General features: G+C 38.9%; 1 protein-coding gene across 5 annotated transcripts in view; it reads right to left on the bottom strand.

Moving 5' to 3' along the window:
* cntn3a.1 (contactin 3a, tandem duplicate 1) overlaps positions 1–25,333 on the bottom strand; it is a 73,685-nt gene that overhangs the window by 33,992 nt on the left and 14,360 nt on the right. For all 5 annotated transcript variants that reach the window (XR_007488640.2, XM_049755427.2, XM_049755423.2 and 2 more), the window contains exons 3-5: positions 22,813–22,945; positions 13,967–14,142; positions 7,394–7,489 (exon numbers count right to left, since the gene is read on the bottom strand). Coding sequence is in view for 4 of the 5 variants with exons in the window: in XM_049755427.2 (XP_049611384.1) it covers positions 7,394–7,489; positions 13,967–14,142; positions 22,813–22,945 (405 nt within the window). In the remaining variant the exon portion in view is untranslated. The remainder of the gene's footprint in view (positions 1–7,393; positions 7,490–13,966; positions 14,143–22,812; positions 22,946–25,333) is intronic.

Raw genomic sequence — 25,333 nt, 5'->3', positions numbered from 1 at the left:
TTATGGTGGAGGGGGTCAGAAATTGGGATGGGAACAAGTGCATCTCTACTTTATTGGATTTTAGATCAAATTGCCACCACATCCTACAATTAATGCTTCATTAAATTGAGTTTCTATAGGAATATGAACCAAGTAGAAGAGAGGTTTTGCAACAGAAACATTATATTCCCCATGAAAACCTAAAGAAGTTTTGATACCGACAACCAGAGGGACTGGTCTGCTCCTTATTATATCCTTGACCCAAAGTACAACCTTAGTACAACTCTCACAAAATGATGAATCAACTCTCTGAAACCTACCCAACATGCTGGGTTCTTACTTACCTCCCTCCTCAGGATCAAATACAACACACAGTGTTTCCAGCTTTATATTCTTATGCAGCCTGTGTTGGAGTATGAGTCTGCTTAGATCAGGGGTCACCAACACGGGTTCCGCCGGCACCAGGTCGCCCGTGAGGACCGCATGAGTCGCCCGCAGGACTTTTCTAAAATTAGCTCAAATAGCGGCACTTGTCAGTGAGCTGCGTCTATTTATTTTACAGTCAAACCTCGGTTTTCGAACGTCCTGGTTCTCGAACAAATCGGAATTTGAACAAAAAATTCTACATTTTTTTTTCGGTTGTCGAACAAAATTCGGAGGTCGAACCTCGCGAGATGAGGACCCGAGAAAACCCGACCGCGCGGATGCCGACTGACTCTGTTATTGTATTTTCGTTACTTTAAGGATTGTATTAACCCCCAATCATGCCTCCAAAGAAAGCAAGTTGGAGCAGTAAAGCCATCCTAAAACACAAAGACGCTCTTAAAGCAATGCGACAGTGACAATGCGGTTGCGCGATCGGACTTAATTAAGCTCCCTGCGCACTGAGGTCCACTTGAATTTTGGAAAGTACATCAGGACTTTAAAAATATTTTCTAAATTTTAGCGACCGCTCTGTCACAATAATGCGACCAGCGCAGTGCAGTTGCGCGGTGGGCGACGCGCTACCTTTGAGCGTTTGGTGGTGCGCTGCAGTTGCGCGATTGGACAAATATGCGCAAATTAAAAAATGCTTAAAAAAGGCGGTTTGGTTTTTTTTTGTCTTGAAACGGATTAAAAAATGTTTCATTTTTTGTAATAGGAAAGATAGATTCGGAATTCGACCGATTCGCTTCTCGTACCGCCTTCTGGAACGGATTGTGGTCAAAAACTAAGGTTTGACTGTATTTTTGCTATTCTTGTTAAAATCAGACTTACATGTGAACTGGAAATGACAATAATAACAAATTGAGCAAATTGGCTATTTCAGAAGTGTGTGTCAAACTGGTAGCCCTTTGCCTTAATCAGCACCCAGGAAGTAGCTCTCGGTTTAAGAAAGGTTGGTGACCCCTGGCTTGGATGTATACCCAAAGAGAGTCAAGCATCTACTCAATTTTAGTGAGGTCAAGATAATTTTAAAATAACAGGCAGAAATTTGACCTATTTATGTCACAATAATAATATTTTTTTAATAATTTTTCAGCAAAACAGCAAAATCAGGCATGAACCAGATATCAGTCTCATAATAGTGGTTATGCCATTTCTCCTCTCACAGGAAATTTCTGATCCAGCTATTGATAACGTTTGATATTTGGGCCATTTTGCATTATTTTCTTGCAGGTACATGATTAAATATCATCCGGAAGCTAGTTAGCAAGCTCACAATGTGTTACTATGGTGGCCTGTTCTACTCCAGGAGTAGTGTCTTCTTGCACTGTTTATAGTCCCCATCATCAATTTCTTCTCATTTTTCACTGTCATTTATTGTATCTCTGTTGTCTTTTCTTGTCTGCAACAATCAGATCCTCACCTGCCCTTGCATCATAGTCAGCCATATCTCTTAGTCAGAGTCTAGATAATTCTGCGGCGTTTGTCCAGCCCTCGTCAGGATGGTGTCTCTGATGTTAATAGAGCCTTCCATTGTCCATTTGCAGTTATCCTGTCGCCATACAAACATCTGACAAACCTATTACTAAATAGCTGTTAAAGTTGTTTTGGAGTGAGAGAATAACTAAGGTAGTATGCACCTTGTACCCCAACTATGTATTTCAATTATATAATAATTACGATCATCGAATAATGGAATTGTAACGATGCATTGTGAGAAGGTCAAGGTATGAGACAAACCTAGCTAGACAACGTTCAGGACAATAACCACTGTTATCTATTATTCACTCCTTTTAAACAGTGTAACATTGTAATTTGTAAATGAACTGAACCTGCCACCCGGATTTAAGTAAAAAGTGAGTCAAGCATTTATCTTTGGATTAAAACCATGTATAAATTATAGATTTCTACTTTGACGTTTACCCACGTCCCTCTGACAAATATCGATAATAACTGCCGCACTTGATCCATTGGACTCACTGTGGGGGCAGTTGTAAGAATCCCCCTGTACCTAAATAATACATCCCAGGACTCATTCTAACAATATCGTGTAAATTAATTGCCACTTTTGAAACATCCTCCATAAGGTGCAGTGAATGACAAAAGCAACAACAAATAAGCAGTCCAAAACAGGATGGTTACAAATTATGGTAACAAAATAAATAAACAAATAATAATAATAATAATAATAAAACACTTGGGATTTGAGGATTTTTCATTCTGTGAAAGGGCTTGAATGGAATAATGCAAAATATGACAGTGACTGGCATATTTTCATTGCAATTCTATTTAGCTTGTGTATAATGAACATGCAGCATCATTTCCCCTGTAATGGCATGAGATGAAGAAATAAAAATAGAACATGACAGGCCAAGGACAATGTGAATCAAGACTGGCTTTACATGTGTGTATTGTATCAGAGGAGAGTATACAAGCAACTTGTTTCAACGTGTGTGAATGGGTATATTTTGTTTATTAACATCTGATACTTGCTAACAAACTTACCTATTTGCAGCTGTCAATATATTTTTGTGCTATGTCTTTAAAACTAAAATGGCACAAGATGTAACACAAAACTGGCTAATAGAAAACATTGTTGGAATACCTATTTTTACAGACTGCAAATGCAACAAACAAGCTAGTATGCTCGCACTTTGTAAATAAACACATGCGAAGAAGTCAATTATAAGTTGGAACATTCAGATTTAAGAATAATGTTGAAATGAGCTTAAAATTATATTGTGTTTTGTGATGTTACAAAGTTATTTTCAATGAATAATGGTTTTAAAAGGAAAAGCAAAATATGCAACCATAATGTAGCTGGTAAAGTTTACTTGCGATGAGATCAACTATATAGTGTCGTGTTATGAGGTATGAACGAATGAGGTCCTCCATACAAATTGAGGCCTCCGTCGCATGATTTTTTTTTTTTTTTTTGTGTGGGACTTGATACACACTTTGAATTGGGCTTCATTTGGCCCAACACTACTGAATGGGCAATGAGATTCCAAATTGCTGCAAGAATTCCTCAGAGGGGCAAAAAATCCTGTTAGAGTGGCTGAGACATCTTGTAAATGATGTAATAGTTCGCATCCCCAGTCAAATTTGTGAGTGAATAATTATTGTAGTTAAGAACATGGACCTAGAAACTAATTATATTCCAGAATAAACCTGAGTTATATCAAATTGTTACTGCCTACAAGTAATATATTACTGTAATGCGTTACTTTTGTAACACGTTACCCGAATACTGAATTTGGGTTACATCTAGGGTGTTAAAATTAGGAATATTTATGGTTGGGACTTCAATGACTTATGGAGTTCAGATATTCAACGCAGGTCTTGGGTTCATTGTACTGTATATTGTAAATATGTTCCCATAGTTGTCTGTATTCAAAACACACACATTCCCTGCATGAAATGGCTTAGGTCACGCACATAAAATATCTGCGAGCTATATGTGTTGTTCGTTGCTAGCAAACATCATGTTTGAGGGTAGCTGCAATGCAAAAACAGAACAAGCGATTTCAGCCTTGAGTAGATATAAAAGGACTCCTTCCATTAGTGAAAAGAGGTCAGATGCATCAGGTTCTGTCTGACCACACATATTCAGAGCTTCTAAAAAGCAAAGGATGGCACGAATAACATCCAACCTAAATGCAGAAAAAGATGGTTTATGAATAGATTTTCATTTAATACAATTTTGGACATTTTTTTATTTAAATACTTAGAGCTCAGAGATTCACTGCATTTTGAGTGCATCCAACTACATTCTAGAGCTGTCAAAAGCACTTTGAGGCATTGTGAATGTGAAATAATGGCTCCCTGAATCATGCATGGGATACTGAAATCCCTTAAAGGGGAAATGAGGCAGATCCCTGTTTTGTGATCATGAATTACATCCTTTCAGCCTTTATGAGAGCTTGTTTCTCACATATACAGAAATCTGAATGTGTAGTCAAATGTCTTATCTGTGTTTCAAACATTGTGTTGAATTGAAAAGCAATGTATGAAGCATGTATACACGTAAAAAAATATAAATATTGTGTATGTATGCTACTTGTTTTTTTTTTTTTTCGGGGGGGGGGGGGGGGCGCTTGTGTAAATGTGTGCCTGTATGTGCCTGTGTCTGCGTGCGTGTGTGTGCCGAGGGAAAACACTATCAGATACTACATCATTATGACTGCTGATATTAGCAGGGTTTCAGAAATGACATTAAAAATTTAGGACTGACATCATGTCACAATCTGAACCTTTCCATCACTCGTCATAATCGTTGATGACAGCTGCTGAAAATATTGGTAGAAAATGGATCACTTCAATTTCTGCGCTGTGTCTCAAGAGAAAAGCTAGGATCCATCACAACAAGGCATGAAGGGACTTATGGAGGAAATACTAAAAGCAGTCTACTTGCTTGTCCAAAAGCAGGCTTGGGCTAAATTTAAGTGATAAGATGAAATTAGCAGTGAAAAGGAAAAGTTTATAATGACATTTACGTTTCATTCAATATTCAAAATTAGACTTCACAGCCCAAGTAACAATCATATTTTGACGCTATAATATGTGCAGTAATTCAAGTAAAATATGAACAAATAAACAAACGTAAATATAAAATACAATGTAAATTATTTTTAGGGGGAATTTAGTTTTTAGCACATTCACCTCACAGTTCTAAGGTGAAGGGTTCAAATCCGGTTCTGTCCTTCTTGTGTGAAGTTTGCATGTTCTCTGCATGTCTGCGTAAGTTTCCTCTGGGTACTCTGGTTTCCTCTCACATCCCCAAAACATGAATGGCAGGCCAACTGAGCACTCCAAATTGTCGGCAGGTGTGATTGTGAGTGCAGATGGTTGTTTGCCTATGTGTGCCTGGCGATTGGCTGGCAACCGGTTCAGGGTGTACATACCCGCCTACCACCCAAAGACACGTCTGGGAACCTCGTGAAGATAAGCGGTTCAGAAAATGAATAAATAATGATTTAGAGTGTACGATGCATGCCATTGTCATATTTATAAATGAAATACAATGACATCCACGACATCCACAACCATAAATCTGCCTATGACCCGATTAAAATTGAGTAAAACTGTCTTATGCTGCCTGCGTCAACACATAGCAGGCATATGTTTCAAATGACTGTGCCACCAAATTGTCAGGTGCGCCAGGCGCATATCAACGGAAACATCCTCGGCAAGCTAGAACCCCTAGCATGCTGCAGAGAGATGATCCAAACTCCCATAGAAGGCCCTCAATGCTTCTTAGTCCAGCATGAAAAACTGTCTGACAAGAATAGACCATTTTACCAATGCAGCAGCCTTTAGTAACATCAGCTTGTGTAGAGTGCACGAAGATACATGGTTATCAAATTCAGGTAATTGTGTATCAGCAAACAAAGATAACATAAGCTTGAAGGCAATTCATCTCAAATAATTCAGAACAACCAATTCTTAATAAGCATTCCCTGAAGGATAACATACAACAGCTGCAGACTGCGACTCAAGTGTCATTTCAAGAGAGTACATGAAGAGCAAATGAAGCTCATGCCTGTTTGTATATTTTATTCAAAAAACTCCAAAGGGATTTGGTGCACACAATCAATCAAAAGCAAAGCCATGTCAAGTCAATGGACTCTATGCACACACAATTTTCACATTTTGGGTATGGCTAACTTCCAGTCAACAGTTTAATGCATAGCGTTTATAATAGTTACAGCAACAAACTCTTTAAAATATACACTGTGATTGCTGGAATAATATTAAAGTTACCGTATACGACCTTTTAATTCAATAAATGCGGAATAAACCATCAAAGCACAATATCTGATTTTATGTCCATTCACTGTTCCACAGTACATGCACAGACTTGCACAGATTCTTTTGAACAAAAGCAAGCACCAAATAGAGTGCAAAATGCTCTACAATTAAGATGCACCAAAATTGAGGTTCTAAAAACATAAAAAGCAACCAATAATAACAATGACAAGCACTACTGAGATGAGGATAAATGTTTTCCCTCAGCTCGAGAGTCTTTCGATTCCCTTAACCACAGCTTTCTGACGGAATGGCCGACAGGAACAGAAGCGAGTGAGACGAACGGCCGCAGCTGTGACTCGCTGGCCGGGCAGCCATGCAAGGAGAAATGGCGAAAAGATAGACAAACTACAATCGCTGATTCAATTTTGTTGCAGTGAAATTTTTACGTGAACATTTTCCATTTCACTTGTAATACCGGCTCACTGTTAAACGTGTTCAAATAAAATCCTGAAAATAATGGTAAGCACACCATAGAGGTGGCAGGAGGAGCTATGTCTTTGTCTTTAAAAAATCACAGTAAGCCCGGTGCATTATTCCTATGGCTGCTATTTTCCTCTTGCATCAGCCGATAACATTCAGCTTTATTTGCTGCTATTGACAGAAGACATTTTGACCTGTATGAAGACGTATTGCCATGCGCAATGTCTCAAATTTTAAAGGGTGATGTGATTTCCTTTTAGATATGGGAGCCCTAACAAATCCTGACACAACCTGTTTTGCTCCAGTCTTGTTGCCAAAGCTTTTCTTATCCCTAATGAAAATCCATTTGCTGTTCACAGTACACAGGTCACAGCCTGTGACCATGCTGATGAGTCCTTGAGCAAGAAACAGAACCCTCACACTTGTTGCTGATGCTGCGTCATCAGTCGGTGAATGATGAGATGATGTGAAAGTGCTTTGAGTACCTTGAAGGTGGTAAAGTGCTTAGTTGCACATTTACCATTTGAAAGTGACATATTCTACACAAAACAAACTGTAACCCATAAAGCAGTGGGCCAACATAGTGTCACAGAATAATGATACAATTTCCAGTATTTAATCTCCAGGTTTCTCTCTCTCACTCTCTCTCTCTTTCACTGACTTGATCATGGAATTTTTTCAAAAGCTCATCACCAAAATTAGGGTACTTATTAGTTAAATGTATGCATAGTGTTGGTAGAACAAAAAGGCGCCTTACCTCCAGAGTGGAGTGGTGTGCCACACAGTAAGACCACTCCTTGGCCTTCACGAACTCTCACTGGATTTCTTTTTTGAGTCTTGAAATTCTCCAAGTCTGTCAACATAAAGAATACAATAAAGATGAATAATCATTTTATTTCTCACAAAAGCTATAAAATGAGGCAAACAAGAAATGTCAAGTTCTTTATCGATAGGGGGGAAAAACATCAGTCATATCTGTGATTTCTCCATGAATTTATATATGGACTATCATTTGAGGCTTTGTTTCAATGCATAACAATTTAATCCTTTCACGACACACATATGTTTGCATAGAAGTAGACACGACTCTTCAAAGTGCTTAAACACTTCTGACTGGGGCAGAAAGCAATTCTTCTCGTACAAGTCACACATGAGTGAATTTAATTGCAATTGCACATTGTTATCACTTTCTGTGTTTCATCCTCTGACTGCACAAAGACCAGCAGCAATTAAATGACTACGACTAAAAGACCAAGTACATGTTGACAAACTTTGAACAATTTGCATCTTGCCTTCATCTTAGATACTGCAGGTAGTGCAAACCAAAACCATGATGCAGCTGCCATAAAATTACATAATCATCACTCAATTGAAAAATACACAAATGAACAAAAACATTGAGATAAAAAATGGGTCTCTGTGTTCCTAATACTCCCATAAAGTTGTTTTCCTATTTTGTAATGGCATATTGTTCATATGCGTCCATGGCCAACAGAATTTCTGTGGCTGATCCATGATGATATTCTTACACTATCGAAATATTATTTATAGAAACACATACACCCACTCATGCAGCATAAACTGTAGATCCCTCCATCTGGACTAAAGCTCAAGAGAATATGTGCTATTTATTTTGTCCCTTTCTTGCGATAATGACACAATTGCTTTGTGACAGTGTGTGTCGAAACAGGTAGAAGTCAATACAAGCAATTAGCAGCACAAGGCAGACAATAAATTGATAGAAAGGAAACAACAGACAGGAAAGAAGTATAGAGTGAGCCTGAAATGATTAGTGAAATAAAAAATGTGGAAGAAAATATAAACTTCATATAAAGAGCAAATGATTGAACAGGATTGCATGTACATAGGGTAGACCAACATGTATTCTGCACTGATTAGAAAAGGACACAAGAATCAGATAGTGTCAGATATTGTGGGGTTATTAAACAGTGGGAATAAACTGAAAATAAATTAAATATAGTCAAGATAAATAATTAAATACAAGGTAGACAAAGATATACTATTCAATTAAAAAATATAGAGAGCGAATAAAAATGTCAATCACTAATATGCCACACTTGCAGGTCAAGATTAGGAGGATAAGAGGCTTGTCAGGGGAAGTATACAGACTTGTGTTTGCTTTTTTTCCTAATGAGTTAATGTGGGCTATATTTTAATCTACTAAATATGTGCTAAAATGAAGGCTAAAAGGTTGACAAGTGTATAGTGAAAAACCTTGGATGCAGTGGCAAAGACTTAATAAATCTTTCACTAGATGAAAATGGAGATGCAACATACATTTTCTAACATTGCTTAAAGCTTACCTTCGATGAAGTATCCAAAACAAAAATTATGTATGGACTGGTGATATAAGCTTCGCTGATTCGTGAAAATCACAATTGTCTTTTTCTTGGCAAATATTAGTCACCCTGATACAAAATAATTGCCAATACATGGTGACTGTTTTGTCAGCCGACTGTTTTGCTGCAGCCTAACACCAGAAATATACAATTTTTTAAATGTTGGCTATATAACTGATCTATCCAAACATGTACTAATAAGAAATGCAACAAAAGAATGTGCCAACCTTCAACGTGGCAGCGTTCCCAGAGGAAAATCTACCAGTATCTATAAAAGACACACCTTTTTTTTCCACAAAAAGTGATTCCAGGTGTCAAGATAAACTATCATGAGCAACTTTTTGTACATGAGCAACTAAAGTCAGTCTTCCATTTCACATTCCATTCATCCATTTTAAACACCACTGATCCTGAACAGGGTTGCGGGGGTCTGGAGCCTCTCCCAGTGGACATCAGGCAAAAGGCAAACTACAACCTGAACTGGTCGCCAGCCAGTCGCAGGGTACATAGAGAGACAAACAACCAGTCACACCCACATGCACACCGCCACTGAGCGAAAATCAATCCCATGCTGCCCACACAGGTCAGGAGTGTGTACCCCTACACCACTCGCAAAAATGTCACAATATATACTAAATAAAATAAATTAAAACATTATATAGAAGTTTGCATGCAGCTATAAAATGTCATGGCATGCACATACGTAATTGTGCAATACATTTTTAATCTTGGCGACAACACTTCACGGAGTACTGCTCACAACCAGTGTTTACCTCTTCTCACAATAATATAGATATGATCATATGACGTAACTGTTTTTTTAAAGAGGCAGAGGTATAAGAAAAAGATAAGACTTCCTAAACTCTGAGAGTGCAACTCCACTAATCAATATTCAAGTTGCATATGCTGAGGTAGGTGCAAATGAGCTAGACACACTAAAAGCCAACAATGCCTGACAAGCCAAGCTGTTCTGCACTCCTGGATCATTTTATCAAGCCTATCACAGCTCTGTACCTCCATGTGCTTCTCCATGCCACTGCTTGGGCTATTTTGAGTGCCTTCAGATCCATGAAATTGAATGTGAATTAGCTGTTTTGGCCAGGTTACTCCAATGTGACCCACTGTAATGAATGAGATTATACCAAAGAAAAATCAAAGCTACTCTGTTAGAGGGTAAACTCATTTTGGGTGTTTTTACATCTATGATAAAACAAGCATTACAGACCCACACAATTGATAATACATTGAAGAAGCCAATGTTGGTTTTGTTTTTTTATTCATTGTTTACTTGAGAGACTTGCCTGCCAACCGTCGCCTAAAATTTACTCCCACAAAATAATTTCTTAATATTCACATCCACTGTGTGGGAGATCATGAAGTGTTCTGCAGATAATGATCTGATTCAATTTGTCTGAATTATTTCTTTACTACAAAAACATTTTCTTTGGTCATCTACCAATGCGAGTGACATACAAAACAAATACTCTCCCACTTGATGGCAGAGGGTACAATTAATCTATGTTCATACAACAGAATAATAGCTTTATGTTCAGGTAAACAGGGATTTATTTCACACTGAATAAGTAAATTAGTGAGTACATTAGGACTGGCTTATTATGGGATACAGTCTAGAGTCTAGACACCACCAAACAAAAATGTATTAGGTACTGTCTACCTTTTACATTTTTGTTTGGTGGTGTGCCATGAGAAACACCACAATAAAGTGTCATGGACAGAAACATGAAATTAAACTAAGACTGAAATTATAAACATTTTAGTTGGATTTATTTAAAGTTATCTTTGATGTACTGAAAAAATCTCATCGTTTTAAATACTGTATGAAGTTTGTCTGATCGTTTACATTTATTTCTCCAAAACGATAACCAAATTAAAATAGACATATAAAATAATCTCTCTCTTTTTCCTCTAAATATGTAATGAGGTTTCTTAATCTGAACCGACGCAACCAATGTAAAATTAGCATATGTGCTTCAGATTTAAGAAAATAATGACATCAAACATGAAGAGTTAAATGTGTTCTGAAAATGTATACTGTATTATACAGACTATAAACCGTGACTTTTTGCACAAGCTTTGAACCCTGTGATTTATAGTCCAGTGTGTCTTATCTATGGATTTTTCATGATTTTTATGATGTTGTATGATTTGTGCATATTCTCTTACTATATATGGAAATAAAACATTAAAACACCCGTGGCCAGTGTGGCTTATATCTGAAAAAAACAAACAAAAAAAAAAACGTGGATTTTCCCAAATTTTAGCTGGTGTGGCTTTTATTTGGGTGCGGTTTATACTATATGTATTTTTATATGTATATATTTTAATATGTATTTTTGAGCAATACTTATTTGTTCTGACTGCACTGCAGGATGCTTTTGTCAGCGCACAATATAGTGCATACAATAGAGAAATACATAACACTAAGGAAAATAAAGAGTGTCTAACCTCAAAAGTGTGAATAATAACCACACAAACACAGACATTTTTATGTTTGAAATGTTTTACGGCTGCTTAGTAAAATGCAGTCAATCACCACTTTTCTTAATGCTTTCAACTGTTCCCTGACTACTTTTCCTTTCTTCTCAAAATAACACTGCAGAGTGTATCTACAGGACATACGCAGTACTGCTTTCCTCTGTGAAATTCAGGCCTGTAATTTGATTTTTAAGAAACACTGGCTACCTCACAGAGTCCGAAGATCTGATTTTAGGCCAGAAGCATTGACTAATGAGTACACAGCTGATGTTGTTCAGGTGAGAAAGAAGAAATAACAAATATGCTACACAGGTAAGATAATAGGATAAAATGGGGGAATGTAAAGCAAGAGTATTTACAGGGCTGAATTTGATAGTAGAAATCACGGGCAGCTAGATACAAGGGACTCACATCCTGCTTTGCTTTCATATACACAGCCATTTCACCCTTCATTAAACACAGTGTTATACCCTTGTGGATTTATACGCAGCTCACTAACTCGGCTGTGCATTTCTCCTTATCACGACAGTGACCCAATGCAGCATGCCTGACACTGCAGTAGTTGATGTCATTTTACAAAACTCGCCCATTTAGCACCAAAATAACCCAGGCAGATTTGAAAACACAATCTGGCTAAGCAATCGCCAAAATGATTTAATCCAACACTTGTAATAGGGAAATAGAGACTCTATTAAAAAGAAAAAAAAAAGTCATTGTTGTCATCTGGATCAAGAACATTTGTCAGGGTTTAAGTCTGTACCAGATGGTAAGAGAAACTGTTATAGCATCCATCTGGCAGAGGATTACAAGTGTTCTTAACTCATACATATGAGCTTCACATTCCTGGATTTGGATCTGCAGTTATCTTTGGCTGAGGCAAATCCAAGACATTGATAGTGTCAGCAGGGAGTCACATAAAGACATTGTTAAAGACGATGTAGTGTTGTTTTTAGAAACAATTACCCTCTTATGTTCTTAAGAAACCAGCCTTGATTATATTACCATATACGAATGAAGAGCCAAGCCCTGGCTTCATTGAGCGGGAGCTTTGTCTTTGTCTAACAGCACACGTAGCCGAGGGAGGTGTCAGCCCCGAGGTGTCTGAAAAAGCATATTGCCCTACTCGGACTCGCAGTGTGTTACAAATGACCCAGGACTGACTCTCATAACAGGCTGCTGCACTGTGAGTTATTTTCTTGGCCGAAGACATGCTCAATCACACAACACAGTTAATTAAGTTAAACCAGGACCAATAAATATGATCTATGACATATCAGCCCTGAAACTTGTCCCCAGCTGTTGACAAAAGCAGTGAGTCTGAGGTCTGGCCCAGGAGATGGATGAGGGCTATCACAATGAAATGCAGTTTAGGTCGTGTCTGAAAAGTGACAGGAAGGATGAATATGACAGAAAACCTGATAGAACATCAGCCGCGCAATCTGTACTATACACTGGGGACAAGGACGCACCCAAACCTAGAGATGGGGGTACATGTAGTACTCGCCCTCCGTGCACCAAGAGATCATCTGTGCATCTTCTACTATATGCTATGGCAGACAAACAGACAGGTAGACAGACATCAGCATTCTGTCAAGCTGTACAATCTATTAATCGATATGAGGGCTGTCACTTGATATGGACACCCATCAACAGAGCAGGCCCCAAGCTTACCTTGCCATCAGAGATGCCCCAAACCCGTATAAAATATGACGGATGAGGCCAGTGATGCAGCAGCAACATGGGGTCTTGTCAAGGCCCCGCCACACAATCACACACGCGTACTGAAATGGATCGCAAGTTTATAAACACATGACAGAGTCAAAGACTCAAATGAAGCACGAGAGGGCTTATGTGAATTATATAAACACAAAAAGTTGCTTTGTGTTTTCTCGTTATTAACGCAATGGAGAACTCCGTTGTTATTGCACGGAGATCACATTCTACATTTCCTAGAGAATCGCACTAGGTCACAATATTTTCAGTAAAATGCTACATCTGTTCCAATGAAATTTTTACTCGGGCAAACATCAGGCTGAAGTGAAAACATTTGAAGTTCAATTGAAGAGACTCAAACTTGAAACACATTAAATAAAAATAAACCCAAATTGTCTCTGCATAAACAACTTTTTGGGATTGTTTGTCACCTTGTCACAGGAAAATGTATTTAAATTAGCACAAGGAAATACCAGTAACTAAAATTGAGGATTACTTGAAACCCCTTCTCTCAATACATGAACTTGTGAAAGATATCAATTTCATTCAAACCCCTTTTAGCCACAATTTGTGGTAAGATATCAGCAGAAAAATATTTCTCCAGTGCCTCTTCTGACTTGTTTTTGGCAAGCACACAGCTCACAAGGCCACCGTGAATCTGGAAATCTTACGAGGTTACTTTCCTCTTAATGGCGGCAAAATGTTTTTGTTTCAATTATTTTCTAAACTTTGAAAAGAACAGTTTTCCCATATGAACTTACAGGCAATGTGAAGACTGGCCTCTCTGCTGACGATCGTGCCAAATGAGTTTGATGCCAGACACTGAAATATGCCAGAATCGTCTGCTTTACTCAGATGGGTAATGTGTAAATTTCCTCCCGTAAGGGAATATCTTGACCCCGATGTTGGCACGATGAAAGAGTCATTAAGCTTCCACCTGTGAAAAATAAGACAGAGCAAAAAGAGCGAGTAAGTCATAATCCAAAATATCTTTTAAAGAATGAAGAAATACTGCAATTAGGATTCTTTTAAAATCAGAATGGCTTCCCAAAATACAATTGTTAAGAAAGTTTTGCTTCATCAACGCACATAAAACTTCCATTGAATATATGGAATGGGAAGTTGTAGACAAACCAACAAACAAATTGTGGCATTAAAAACTTTTACATGGCAGAAATAATAGCACATTTTCATGTCTGATGCAGGCATCAAACCAAAATGCAATCTCCTGAAATGACCAACAAAGCAGCTTTCTAAAGATTATTCTGGCTCATTTAGGCTTTAAGCAAGAGACCTCCCTTCAAAATGAAAACCTCTAACTTTTACTGAGAATATCTTTCCATCCTCCCACATAGCTTGATTTTAGAATGCAGCAAATGTTAGCATTATTGTTATGTTTGTGGGTGTGTGGTTGCGAGTGTGTGTGTGTGTGTGTGTGTGTGTGTGTGTGTGTGTGTATGTATATATATATATATATATATATATATATATATATATATATATATATATATATATATATATATATATATATATATATATATATATATGGTAGTTTTGATTAATTGTGTTCTCTCTAAACCGTGAAGCACGGACATCAAGACGCAAATAGACGTCATTTCCGCTTTCTAGTTTCTATCATCAATAAAAAACCTTGTAGTCATGATGTCTTTCACCATACTGATAAAGTAGTCAGTTTCCTCTTTGCTTCAAAAGTGTGATGCTTTGCTGTTTCTGAAATTGAATTTTTGAAAGCGTTGCATGCAAACAGTCATGACAAATAACTAACCTTTTTGGTATAACGGCCAAAAACCTCAGCCTTGCTTTCATCGGACCATGACACCTTTTTCTACAAGCATTTGGGAGATTTCGAAAGTTTTTTTTTTTCCCTGATTCAATTTTTTGTCTTGCCACCCTACCTCACAGCCCGGGCATATGAAGAGGACGGGAGATGGTTGTCACATGTACTTCACAACCAGTGCCTTCCATAAATTCCTGATGCTCCCTCAATGTTGCAGAAATGTCATGGCAACCTCCCTGAGCAGTTACTTGTTTTTCATGAATTTTGAAGGGACCTCCAGATCTTAATGGTGTCACTGTTGGCACCGTATTTTATTAGGATTATCCTCAGTGTTCCATGAAATATTTCCTGCCTTGGAAATTATGCTTACCATTTTCTTCACTAATATTGTTTAATAATGAGATCAGCCAGATTCTGCGGAAGTGCTCTGCTCTTGTGCTGTTAGATGTGACTACAATAATGACAGGAAAATAACGACTAAAACATAATTTAGGGTTAATCAGGGGCACTTTAAGCGATGACAGGTGTGTTGTGACTCCCATCTAACATACATTTGAATGTGATTGGTTAATTGTAGGGGTGTGCTAAAAAAATCTATTTGGGAATATAACGTTGCGGGCCTCTTTATAATTCACGTATTGATACAAAGGCGTCAGAATCAATATTGCACATTTATTCATAAAATTTGCTGGCACGTCTCTCAAAGTGCACATATCTCAAACAGGCACTGCTCTGGTGGTAAATTGAAAGCATCAATAACCGTTGACGAAAACATGTTTGATATCCAGTATAATCAAACGAATATTTGGGTATACATATGACAATTTTCACAAATATATTTGTAAAATAAAGCACACGTACTATTGCAATACATATCGTATCAGTAAACAGAAACATATCGTATCAAAAATGGTTTTGAAAAGATTTATTTGGTCTCGTATATATATATATATATATTCTCGCATCTCGCCCATTTGAGATGCGAGAATAGAATAGCAGAGGAAAGCCGTTGTGGTTGACATAGCCATCCCAAATGATGGTAACATTAGGAAAAAGGAACATGAGAAACTTGAGAAATATCAAGGGCTCAGAGAAGAGCTGGAGAAGACCTGGAGAGTTAAGACTTCAGTGGTACCTGTGGTCATTGGAGCACTAGGGGCAGTAACCCCCAAACTGGAGGAGTGGCTGAAACAGATCCCAGGAAAAACATCTGACATCTCAGTCCAGAAAAGTGCAGTACTAGGAACAGCAAAGATACTGCGTAGAACCCTCAAGCTCCCAGGCCTCTGGTAGAGGACCCGAGCTTGAAGGGAAAAAGAGACCACCCACGGGGGGTGAGGAAAATTTTTATATATATATATATATATATATATATATATATATATATATATATATATATATATATATATATATATACATATATATATATATATATATATATATAGACATGTATGCTGTATCTATTGTAAAAATATTTTTTAACAGGGTTGTGAAGACTTTTTATTTCCACAGCAGCAGTCTTCAAAGTCAAAGTCAAAGTCAAAGTCAGCTTTATTGTCAATTTCTCCACATGCCAAAGACACACAAAGAAACCGAAATTTCGTTCCCCCCTATCCCACGGTGACAAGACATGGCTCACAACAGACAACAAGTAAACAAGTATAACAAAAGCGTGCTGAATAAATAATGAATAAATAACACAACAACAACAATAATAAACAACAATAAATAAATAGGAGGAGCAGAAAAAAAAAAAAAAGGAGCAAGTGCGCGTACAGCAGACATTCCCGAAAGTAGCGCAACAGTGCCGCACGCTACGCAGAAGGGGGTAGCGAGTTCAGGGCCCTAACAGCCTGGAGAAAGAAGCTGTTTGCGAGTCTGGTGGTGCGGGAGCGCAGGCTCCTGTACCTCTTCCCAGAGGGCAGAAGGTCAAACAAAGAGTGAGCCGGGTGACTCACATCTCTGGCAATCGAGGTTGCCTTGCGGGCGACATGGGAGGTGTAAATGTCCTTCAGGGAGGGTAGCGAAGCACCAATAATCTTACCAGCCGTATTCACTATGCGCTGCAGGGCCTTCAAGTTCTGTTCAGTGCAGTTACCACCCCAGACAGCGATGCAACTGGTGAGGACGCTCTCAATGGTGCCACGGTAAAATGTAGACAGGACTGCCTGAGGAGCACATGCACGCCTGAGCTTCCGCAGGAAGTACAAGCGGCGCTGAGCTTTCTTTGCCAGTGACGAGGTGTTTTCGGACCAGGAGAGGTCCTCACTGATGTGCACCCCCAGGAACTTGGTGCAGCTCACCCTCTCCACCACAGCACTGTCGATGATCAGCGGCAGGTGTGTTGTGTGACCCTTCCGGAAGTCAACAATCATTTCCTTGGTCTTATCGACGTTCAGCAGGAGGTTGTTGTCCCTGCACCACGTGGTCAGAAGGTCAACTTCCGACCTGTACCGAGTCTCGTCGCCCTTCGTGATGAGACCCACCAGAGTCGTGTCGTCAGCAAACTTCACTATGCGGTTGTCGCTGTAGGTCGCAGTGCAGTCATGCGTCAGCAGGGTGAAGAGCAATGGACTGAGCACGCAGCCCTGGGGGGCTCCCGTGCTCAGCGTGATGCTGGCGGAGATTTTGTCGCCAACACGCACCACCTGAGGCCTCTGACAGAGGAAGTCCAGTATCCAGTTGCAGAGGGAGGTACTGAGGCCCAGCTCGTCGAGTTTGCAGATGAGTCGCTGCGGCACAATGGTGTTGAAGGCAGAGCTGAAGTCCACAAACAGCAACCTCACATATGAGTCCTTTCTCTCCAGGTGGGTGAGGGCCGAGTGGAGGGCAGAGCAGATGGCGTCCTCAGAGGACCGCTTGGCACGGTACGCAAACTGGAAAGGGTCAATGGTCTATAGGTTAAGACAAATGAATTTATCCTTATTGTTCCTAAAACTAGACCAGTTGTTTTCCTCCAGGTGATCAACAGAGAGATCCAAAATCTACTAAAACCAAAGCCTTTTCCAACTTTCACAACTGGTGACCTTTCATAAGCAAAAAGCTGCTAAAGTCATGAGTGCAATATGTTTTGTTTACTTAACCCTTAATGACCACTCGAATATCCATAAAAGTCACCTCCGTGAAAGAGAAGCATTACAGCATAGCAGCTTACGAGCAATCTAAATGGAGTATATCAACTGCCACCTGGTACTTGCTGTAATTAAAGCTAAATTTAATGTGAGCTGGACATGCTCTTTTGGCATAATAAAAGACTCGTTTTATCAAAGATGAGTTTGACCGTCCACACAGAAATAGTTAATAAACTGGTCAATGTGCACTTAATTTGATAAACATAATGAGATTTTCTATAATTGTTTCAACTAAACCTAACCAGGATGCAGACGCTATAATGCTGGCTGAATAAGCTGTCTTTAAAGGGGATCATTTCAACCTATTACGCATCAAAGGCTATTTGCATTTAACTATATTGTGCTGAATTGCAAATGTGATGTGGTCTCAAAGGATTGATTGTGGCCTTTACACAAATTATAGCATATTTCAGTTTGTTTTCATTTGTCATCTTTTCTAAGAAGCAAGGTGCTAGGCATTGATCAGTGCCTAAAACAAATGCTAAGACTCTAGACTACATATTTGGTGGGTTACAGGATTTTTGACATGCAGTTTCTTAAATGTGAAAAATTTTGAGACTATCATTTGTCTTCCTGACCATCAAGATCGTTTGAGTTGCTATATGGTTTCAGAAGACAACAGTAAGTTAAAGAGAGATCCATGTCCACGTCATCGCAAGTGTTGCATTGATCAATAGCTTTGTCCAATAAATTTATGATGCTCTTTTTTTGCATGTGTATTGGGCATACATCAGAAAAATGAACAAATGTCCTTGAAAACACGATTTGAATCGGAAAATCACTTTTGATTCAAAAGATGCGAGTACATCAACTCGAACTGAATCATAACGTTCCACTTTAAAACTTATCAAGATACTTATGTCATTTATCGGAGAAATGTATATTTGAAAGAAATGCTACATTAAAGTTACCTACTGACAAATTCACCCATATTGCACAATGACAATAAGAATCTCATTGCATTATACCCTGTCAAATTGGGCTGTATCATATGGATTGAATTGCAATCACTTAATTGACCTCAATCAGATTGTTCCACTTCAAAATAAACCGTCTTTAAATCGTATCGCATTCCATGTATCAAGTTACAGATTATAATGTCTTTTAGTGAAGGGATGCACAAAAAAATTACGTAGTACTACCGTAATTTTCAGAGTATAAGTCGCGTATTTTTTCATAGTTTGGGTGGGGGGGGGGGCGAGTTATAATAAGGAGCGAATTATGTTTTTTTTTTTTCAAAAATTTTCCCACCCAAAAAAAGTGAAACCGTGATAAACGAACCGCGATGTAGCAAGGGATTACTGTAATTTGAATTTCAAGTGATGTCAGCAGCGAGGCGCGTCGGTTGTTTACAAAAAGGACAGATTGATCACGGGATGACGAAGATGACGAAGGGCCCCACGTACTACCGGCATCATTAGCGGCTTTGTTTCTAAGTGACACGGACGACGAAGAGTTTGAAGGATTTAAGGATTTGGAGTGACACAGAATTTTTGAAAAACTTTTATGGCTTTTACGCACGCCCGGTCCTACTCTACGGAGATCGCTTTCACCTCCGTGGATAGAAGTCTGGGGCCGGCGCTCAGCCGGGTGGCTGTCCAGGGACGGTGGATGGGGCTCGGTCATGGCTTTTACGCACGCCCGGTCCTATTCTATGGATCTCTCTTCCACCTCCGTGGCTGGAAGTCCACGCCAACACACGCCTGGAAGTTTGTCTTGTTAAATAAAGAGCCGTTTACCTAACCCACGTCTTTCCTTGTACTTTGTTAACGCTATAGTTATATACTAGATCTGTGGAATAACGACGAGGCGTTGTTGACAAAGGATGAGGAATTTGATAGATGGATTTAATGATTTACAGTGCACAGATGGTTTGATAATATTATTGCTTGTATAATAGTTATTTGATATCTAATTTATATATTGTTATATGGGCCTCTGGAATATTTTTAAGTGCAAGCGAGGTCAGCGGCGCGCACCCATTGTTGACAAAGGACGATCAATGGATTTAATGGAGTGACACAGATTGTTTTATAAACGTATTTATAGTCCGTATTTTCCGGACTATAAGTCGCTCCGGAGTATAAATCGCACCAGCCATGAAATGCCCCAAAAAGTGAAAAAAAAGAACCATATATAAGTCGCTCCGGAGTATAAGTCGCATTTTGGGGGGCAATTTATTCGACAAAATCATGAACGAGCAACAACAGGCTAAACGATAGCAACAACAGGCTAAACGATAGGTATGCTAACGTGACAAACTCAAACAAAGAGCTGAGAACGGGCCTGACGTAACATATAGAGTGATTAAGGACAACTACGTATTACATGAATAACATATTTATAAAACCATCGGTGTCACTCCAATTCATTAAATCCATCGATCGTTCGATATGATAGCAACAGGCTAAACGATAGTTATGCTAACGTGACAAACACAAATGAGGAGCTGAGAACGGGCCTGGCGTAACATATAGAGTGATTTAGGACAACTATTACATAAATAACATGTTTATAAAACCATCGGTGTCACTCCAATTCATTAAATCCATCGATCGTTCGATACGATAGCAACAGGCTAAATGATAGGTATGCTAACGTGACAAACACAAACAAAGAGCTGAGAATGGGCCTGACGTAACATATAGAGTTATTAAAGAAAATGATTACATGAATAATACGTTTATAAAATCATCGGTGTCACTCCAATTCATTAAATCCATCGATCGTTCTTTGTCAACAATGGGTGCGTGCGGCTGAGGGCGCTTGCACTTCAAAATATTCCACAGGCTCATATAACGATAGATAAACTATATTTCAAATAACTATGATATAAGCAATAATATTATCAAACCATCCGTGCACTTTAAATCCATTAAATCCATGGATCAAATTCCTCGTCCTTTGTCAACATCGCCGTCAGCCTCGTCTTTATTCCACAGATCAAGTATATAAAACTATATTGTAGCATTAACAAAGTACAAGGATAGACGTGGGTTTGGTAAACGGCTCTTTATTAAACAAAACAAACTTCCAAGCGTGTGGCGGCGTGGACTTCCAGACACGAGAGCTCCATGGTATAGGACCGGACGTGCGTCATGGCCATGTCCGAGCCCCATACACCGTTCGCGGACAGCCACTCGGCCGAGCGCCTGCCCCCGACTCAGTAGAGTAGGACCGGGCATACGTAAAAGCCATAATAGATTTTCAAACCTTCTATGTCACTCCAAATCCTTAATTCCTTCAAACTCTTTGTCCTCCGTGTCACTTAGAAATGATCACCGCTAATGATGCCGGTAGTCCTTACCCACGTTTGTCCTTTATGTAAACAACCGGCGCGGCGCTGACGTCACTTGAAATAGTAATCTGTTGGTACATCACGGTTCTCCAAACTTTCTTTCTGCTGCTCGATTACTGTTTTCAGCTGCATATTTTACAACTTGAAGTTTGTAACCTGCAAAATATGAGTTTCTTTTTGGTGCCATTTTTCTTAAGCCCATCCAGTTGAACGGTGAAATTTAGAGCGCCCTCATCCAGTTTTGTCTGAAAATATAATTTTTTCAGATGTAGTTTTTTGTTTTGTTTATTTGGTTGTTTTATCAAAGTCAAAGTCTGCTTTATTGTCGATTTTTTTTCATATACCAAGACACACAAAGAGATTACGTTCCCACTATCCCTCGGTGAGATAGTACACATATGCATAGAAGCAACACAAAAAAAAAAACAAGAAGGCACAAACAATGAATAAATAAATGATAAATAAACAAATAATAATAATAATAATAAATATAAGAGGAGCAAAAATGGAGCAAGTGTACATACAGCAGACAGTGGACTTGGATATGGTGCTTTAAAGTGTTAATTGCTTTATTTGATGTTTTCTCTATTTTTTATGTTTTGAATATGTTCAAGATAAAGATATAAAAGCATGTGAAGTGATCAACTATACTAAAAATGACATGGGAAGTGGTCAACTATACTTGTAAGTAAGTGATGTGTTAATGATCAAGTAAAACTTTGTGAAAAAAAACATATATAAGTCGCTCCTGAGTATAAGTCGGAGCGACTTTTAGTCCGAAAATTACGGTATATTTTTTGAAACAATACGTCACTCTGGAGAATAAGTTGCACTACTCCAAAAATGCAGCACAAATAAGAAAAAATATGTGCGAGTCACATTTTTGGTTGGTTTGTTTTGAATCAGATGTGTTGCAGTTGTGACACATCTGGAAACAGGCTGGATAGGGGCTCTTGAGGATCGGACTTGGGCAGCCCTAGTGTAGCTAGAGCATCTATGTATATAAGTATATGTGTATGCCGTTTGCGCCAACAAAAAGACCATTTGGAAAATCAGAGAAAAATGTTCAAATGTGCCGTTCTGTTATTCAGAGTGCCCCAAAAGGGAGTGTTGTAACCCAAAGTGTCAGGCAGTACAGATGGAAACAGTTCAATCAAGTATGTTCTGCCTCTCCAAACACACAAACTCTTAGGCTGTGCCCAAATTCACAGGCTGGGTCCTCCGAAGGCCGTGTGGCTTCACTTCTGTGGCAGATGGACCAATTTTCCATATTTTTGTTTCGCAACAGGTCTTAAACATAAAACCCTTTTGTCTACAGCAAACATGCTTTTAGAGTGTTTACTACCACCCAGAACACTGAGCGATGCCTGTAGGCTTTACCTGTATGAGGGCGGGGGATGGCCCTGGGCCTCACAGCTAAACACCACCTCTCTCTGATTCTCTCCAGGCTGAAGGGGAAACACCACACTGCCGGGTTGTTTGGTAAACACAGGCCTAAGCAAATGTCCGTTACCTATACGGAGACACACAAAAATATGTATATCAGTATTGATGCCTCGAGTAAACCTAAAATTTGTACATGTAGGCAGGTTGAGAACAAGGAAGCAAATGGGATAAGATGCTGTACAAAGAGAAAGGCAGAGTCACGCAGAAATCTATTTCTTTCAGGGTCAACAAGGAACATAAGCTGACAGTATTTTTTCTTATGAAAATGCATCTGTTAAAATTAAATTAATAATTTAAAACTACAAGAAGAATACATTTGGCCATTTTTTCCAATATCACAGAGAGTTTGTCGAAAACGGTGAAAGCTTTAATTGCTGCAAATGGAGAACCACTGCATATTTATAGTCTCACTTCGCTCGCTTGTCCAGGGGAAATTGTCTGCTATCTAAGTCAGAACGTTAAGCATGGGATTTTTGGAAATGAAAAAAAAAAAAAAATCCAGGAAAGGAATAAAAAACGAAAAGCAGTGTCATTTGTTTTGTGCAAAATTCCCTCCCTATTTTAATTAGATAGGTGCAACAGTGAATACAATAGTCCACAAGGCTCATGGTAATTGCATTGCAAACAATAGATGCTTGGAGTAATTGTAAAGGGAATTAATTATAGACTTTTTGAGAATGCATTTGCATTTGTGTAATGGCACAGGAATAAGAAAGCTGTGTAGGTTAGACAACCTATTCGTAGGAAAAGCTGGTTTCTAGAGCATTGAGAGTACAAGGCTTAGCCACAAAAATAACTGAGAAGGTGGAGACGTTTGACAAGAGGCCTTGTGTGCTGATTGTTCGCCTCCACAAGGAAAAGCCTCTCGAAAAGTTACACAGGCTAAAAGGCTGCTCACCGTGGTTTTGTTAGATGATGGATGTCTGTCAAAGTACTGCAAGGGAGGACGTTTTAACAAGGAGCTGTGCAAAATAGTGTAAAATGCAGTAGAGATTAATGTGTTTATTTTAACAAAAAGCGTCTGTCAATGTTTTTTTTTTCTATGCTGAAGAGATTTTGTACTATGTGAATGTAAGTGTGACTAACCGCCGACTAGTCCAGATTGTACCCTGCCTTGTGTCCAAACCCAGGATTGCCTCCAGCTCATTTGTGACCATAATGTGGAAAGGTGGTGCAGAAAATTGATGCATATAGGACTAAACTGTTTCCTCTTTAAAGAAATCAGTAAAATGAATGCCAAAGCGGAGTGCACTTAATATAGTCAAGTCAATGAACAGCAGTACACTATTTGGTCACACCACCAAGGGCCTGTGGCAGTAGCTCTTAAATTGTCTGTCTGTCAAGAGCACCGTTGCAATTTTTGGCATAATGTTGAGTAAGGGTTGGAAAAACAGGAAGGACTTGAGAACTGCGGCTGAGGTTGAAGGCTCTGTTCACACTGACGTAAACACCCTGAAACCTTTTATTTCCCCTCGCAACAGAGAGATTCAGAAAAGCGTGTGTACTTGTATTCAAACTTAAAACATCTACCTGCTGCGCATGGTGAATCAGTCTGAAATCAACAGACCAAGGACGTTTTCTTTTACCGTAGAGAATTTAATTTGAGCAACCAGGTGCAATGTGGGAATGCATCTGACAAGTAACCATAGTTGACAGATTGTCACCTATTTGCAGATCTAAGTCGAGGTTAAGGCAGAATCCCATGGCTAGACCAGCCATGAGCACCTCTGGGCTGAGAAAGCAAAATGATGAAAAATCACTCTATCTGGCAAGTGCACTGATCCAAAATCCTGACAGAAAGTTCCCCATTCAATACATCGGGACCAAGATGGAGGTCATTATGAAAAATTCTTTAAAGAAAATAGGTCACCTCTACTCTTATCCGTCACCTGCTGCCTGATAGTGATAATATGCAGTCATTTCATAAGGCTTCTCAAACAAGGAAAAACCGTAGTAGATGGAAGGAAGGAAGGAAGGAAGGAAGGAAGGAAGGAAGGAAGGAAGGAAGGAAGGAAGGAAGGAAGGAAGGAAGGAAGGGAGCCGAGCTGTTGTGGGGTCTGACATAAAAACTTATCTCAAATTCAATACAAGCTGACGCCAAATGAATACCTCCATCTTACCTCAGCATGCATAAACAGGCACATGGGGAGTCAGCTGTAGGGGAGTTATCGGCCGTTTGAGAGGTCCCAAATCCATTCGTTTCAGCTCAAGGTTTTATGCATCAAATAAAAAAGCCAATCTTATTTTTAGAACCAGCTTTCGTCTCTGTCTGAGTCGATAACGGACATCTTTCAGATCTCTCATTGAGACAAATATTATTTCAAGGATTAGGTTATGCCAGGTGTTATACTATAGGTTCAAGCACATCTAATCAAAATATTAGGCAACTTTTTTCTTCTCAAATTTATTAAGCTCATAACCTTAGCACTATTGGTAAAGCAGGAAAAATATTGAT

Source organism: Syngnathus scovelli, chromosome 2 (genome assembly GCF_024217435.2).
Source record: "Syngnathus scovelli strain Florida chromosome 2, RoL_Ssco_1.2, whole genome shotgun sequence".
In the NCBI taxonomy this organism is placed as follows: Eukaryota; Metazoa; Chordata; class Actinopteri; order Syngnathiformes; family Syngnathidae; genus Syngnathus; species Syngnathus scovelli.
Note: the sequence above shows the minus strand (reverse complement) of the source record. Positions and strands in the feature narration are given on the sequence as shown.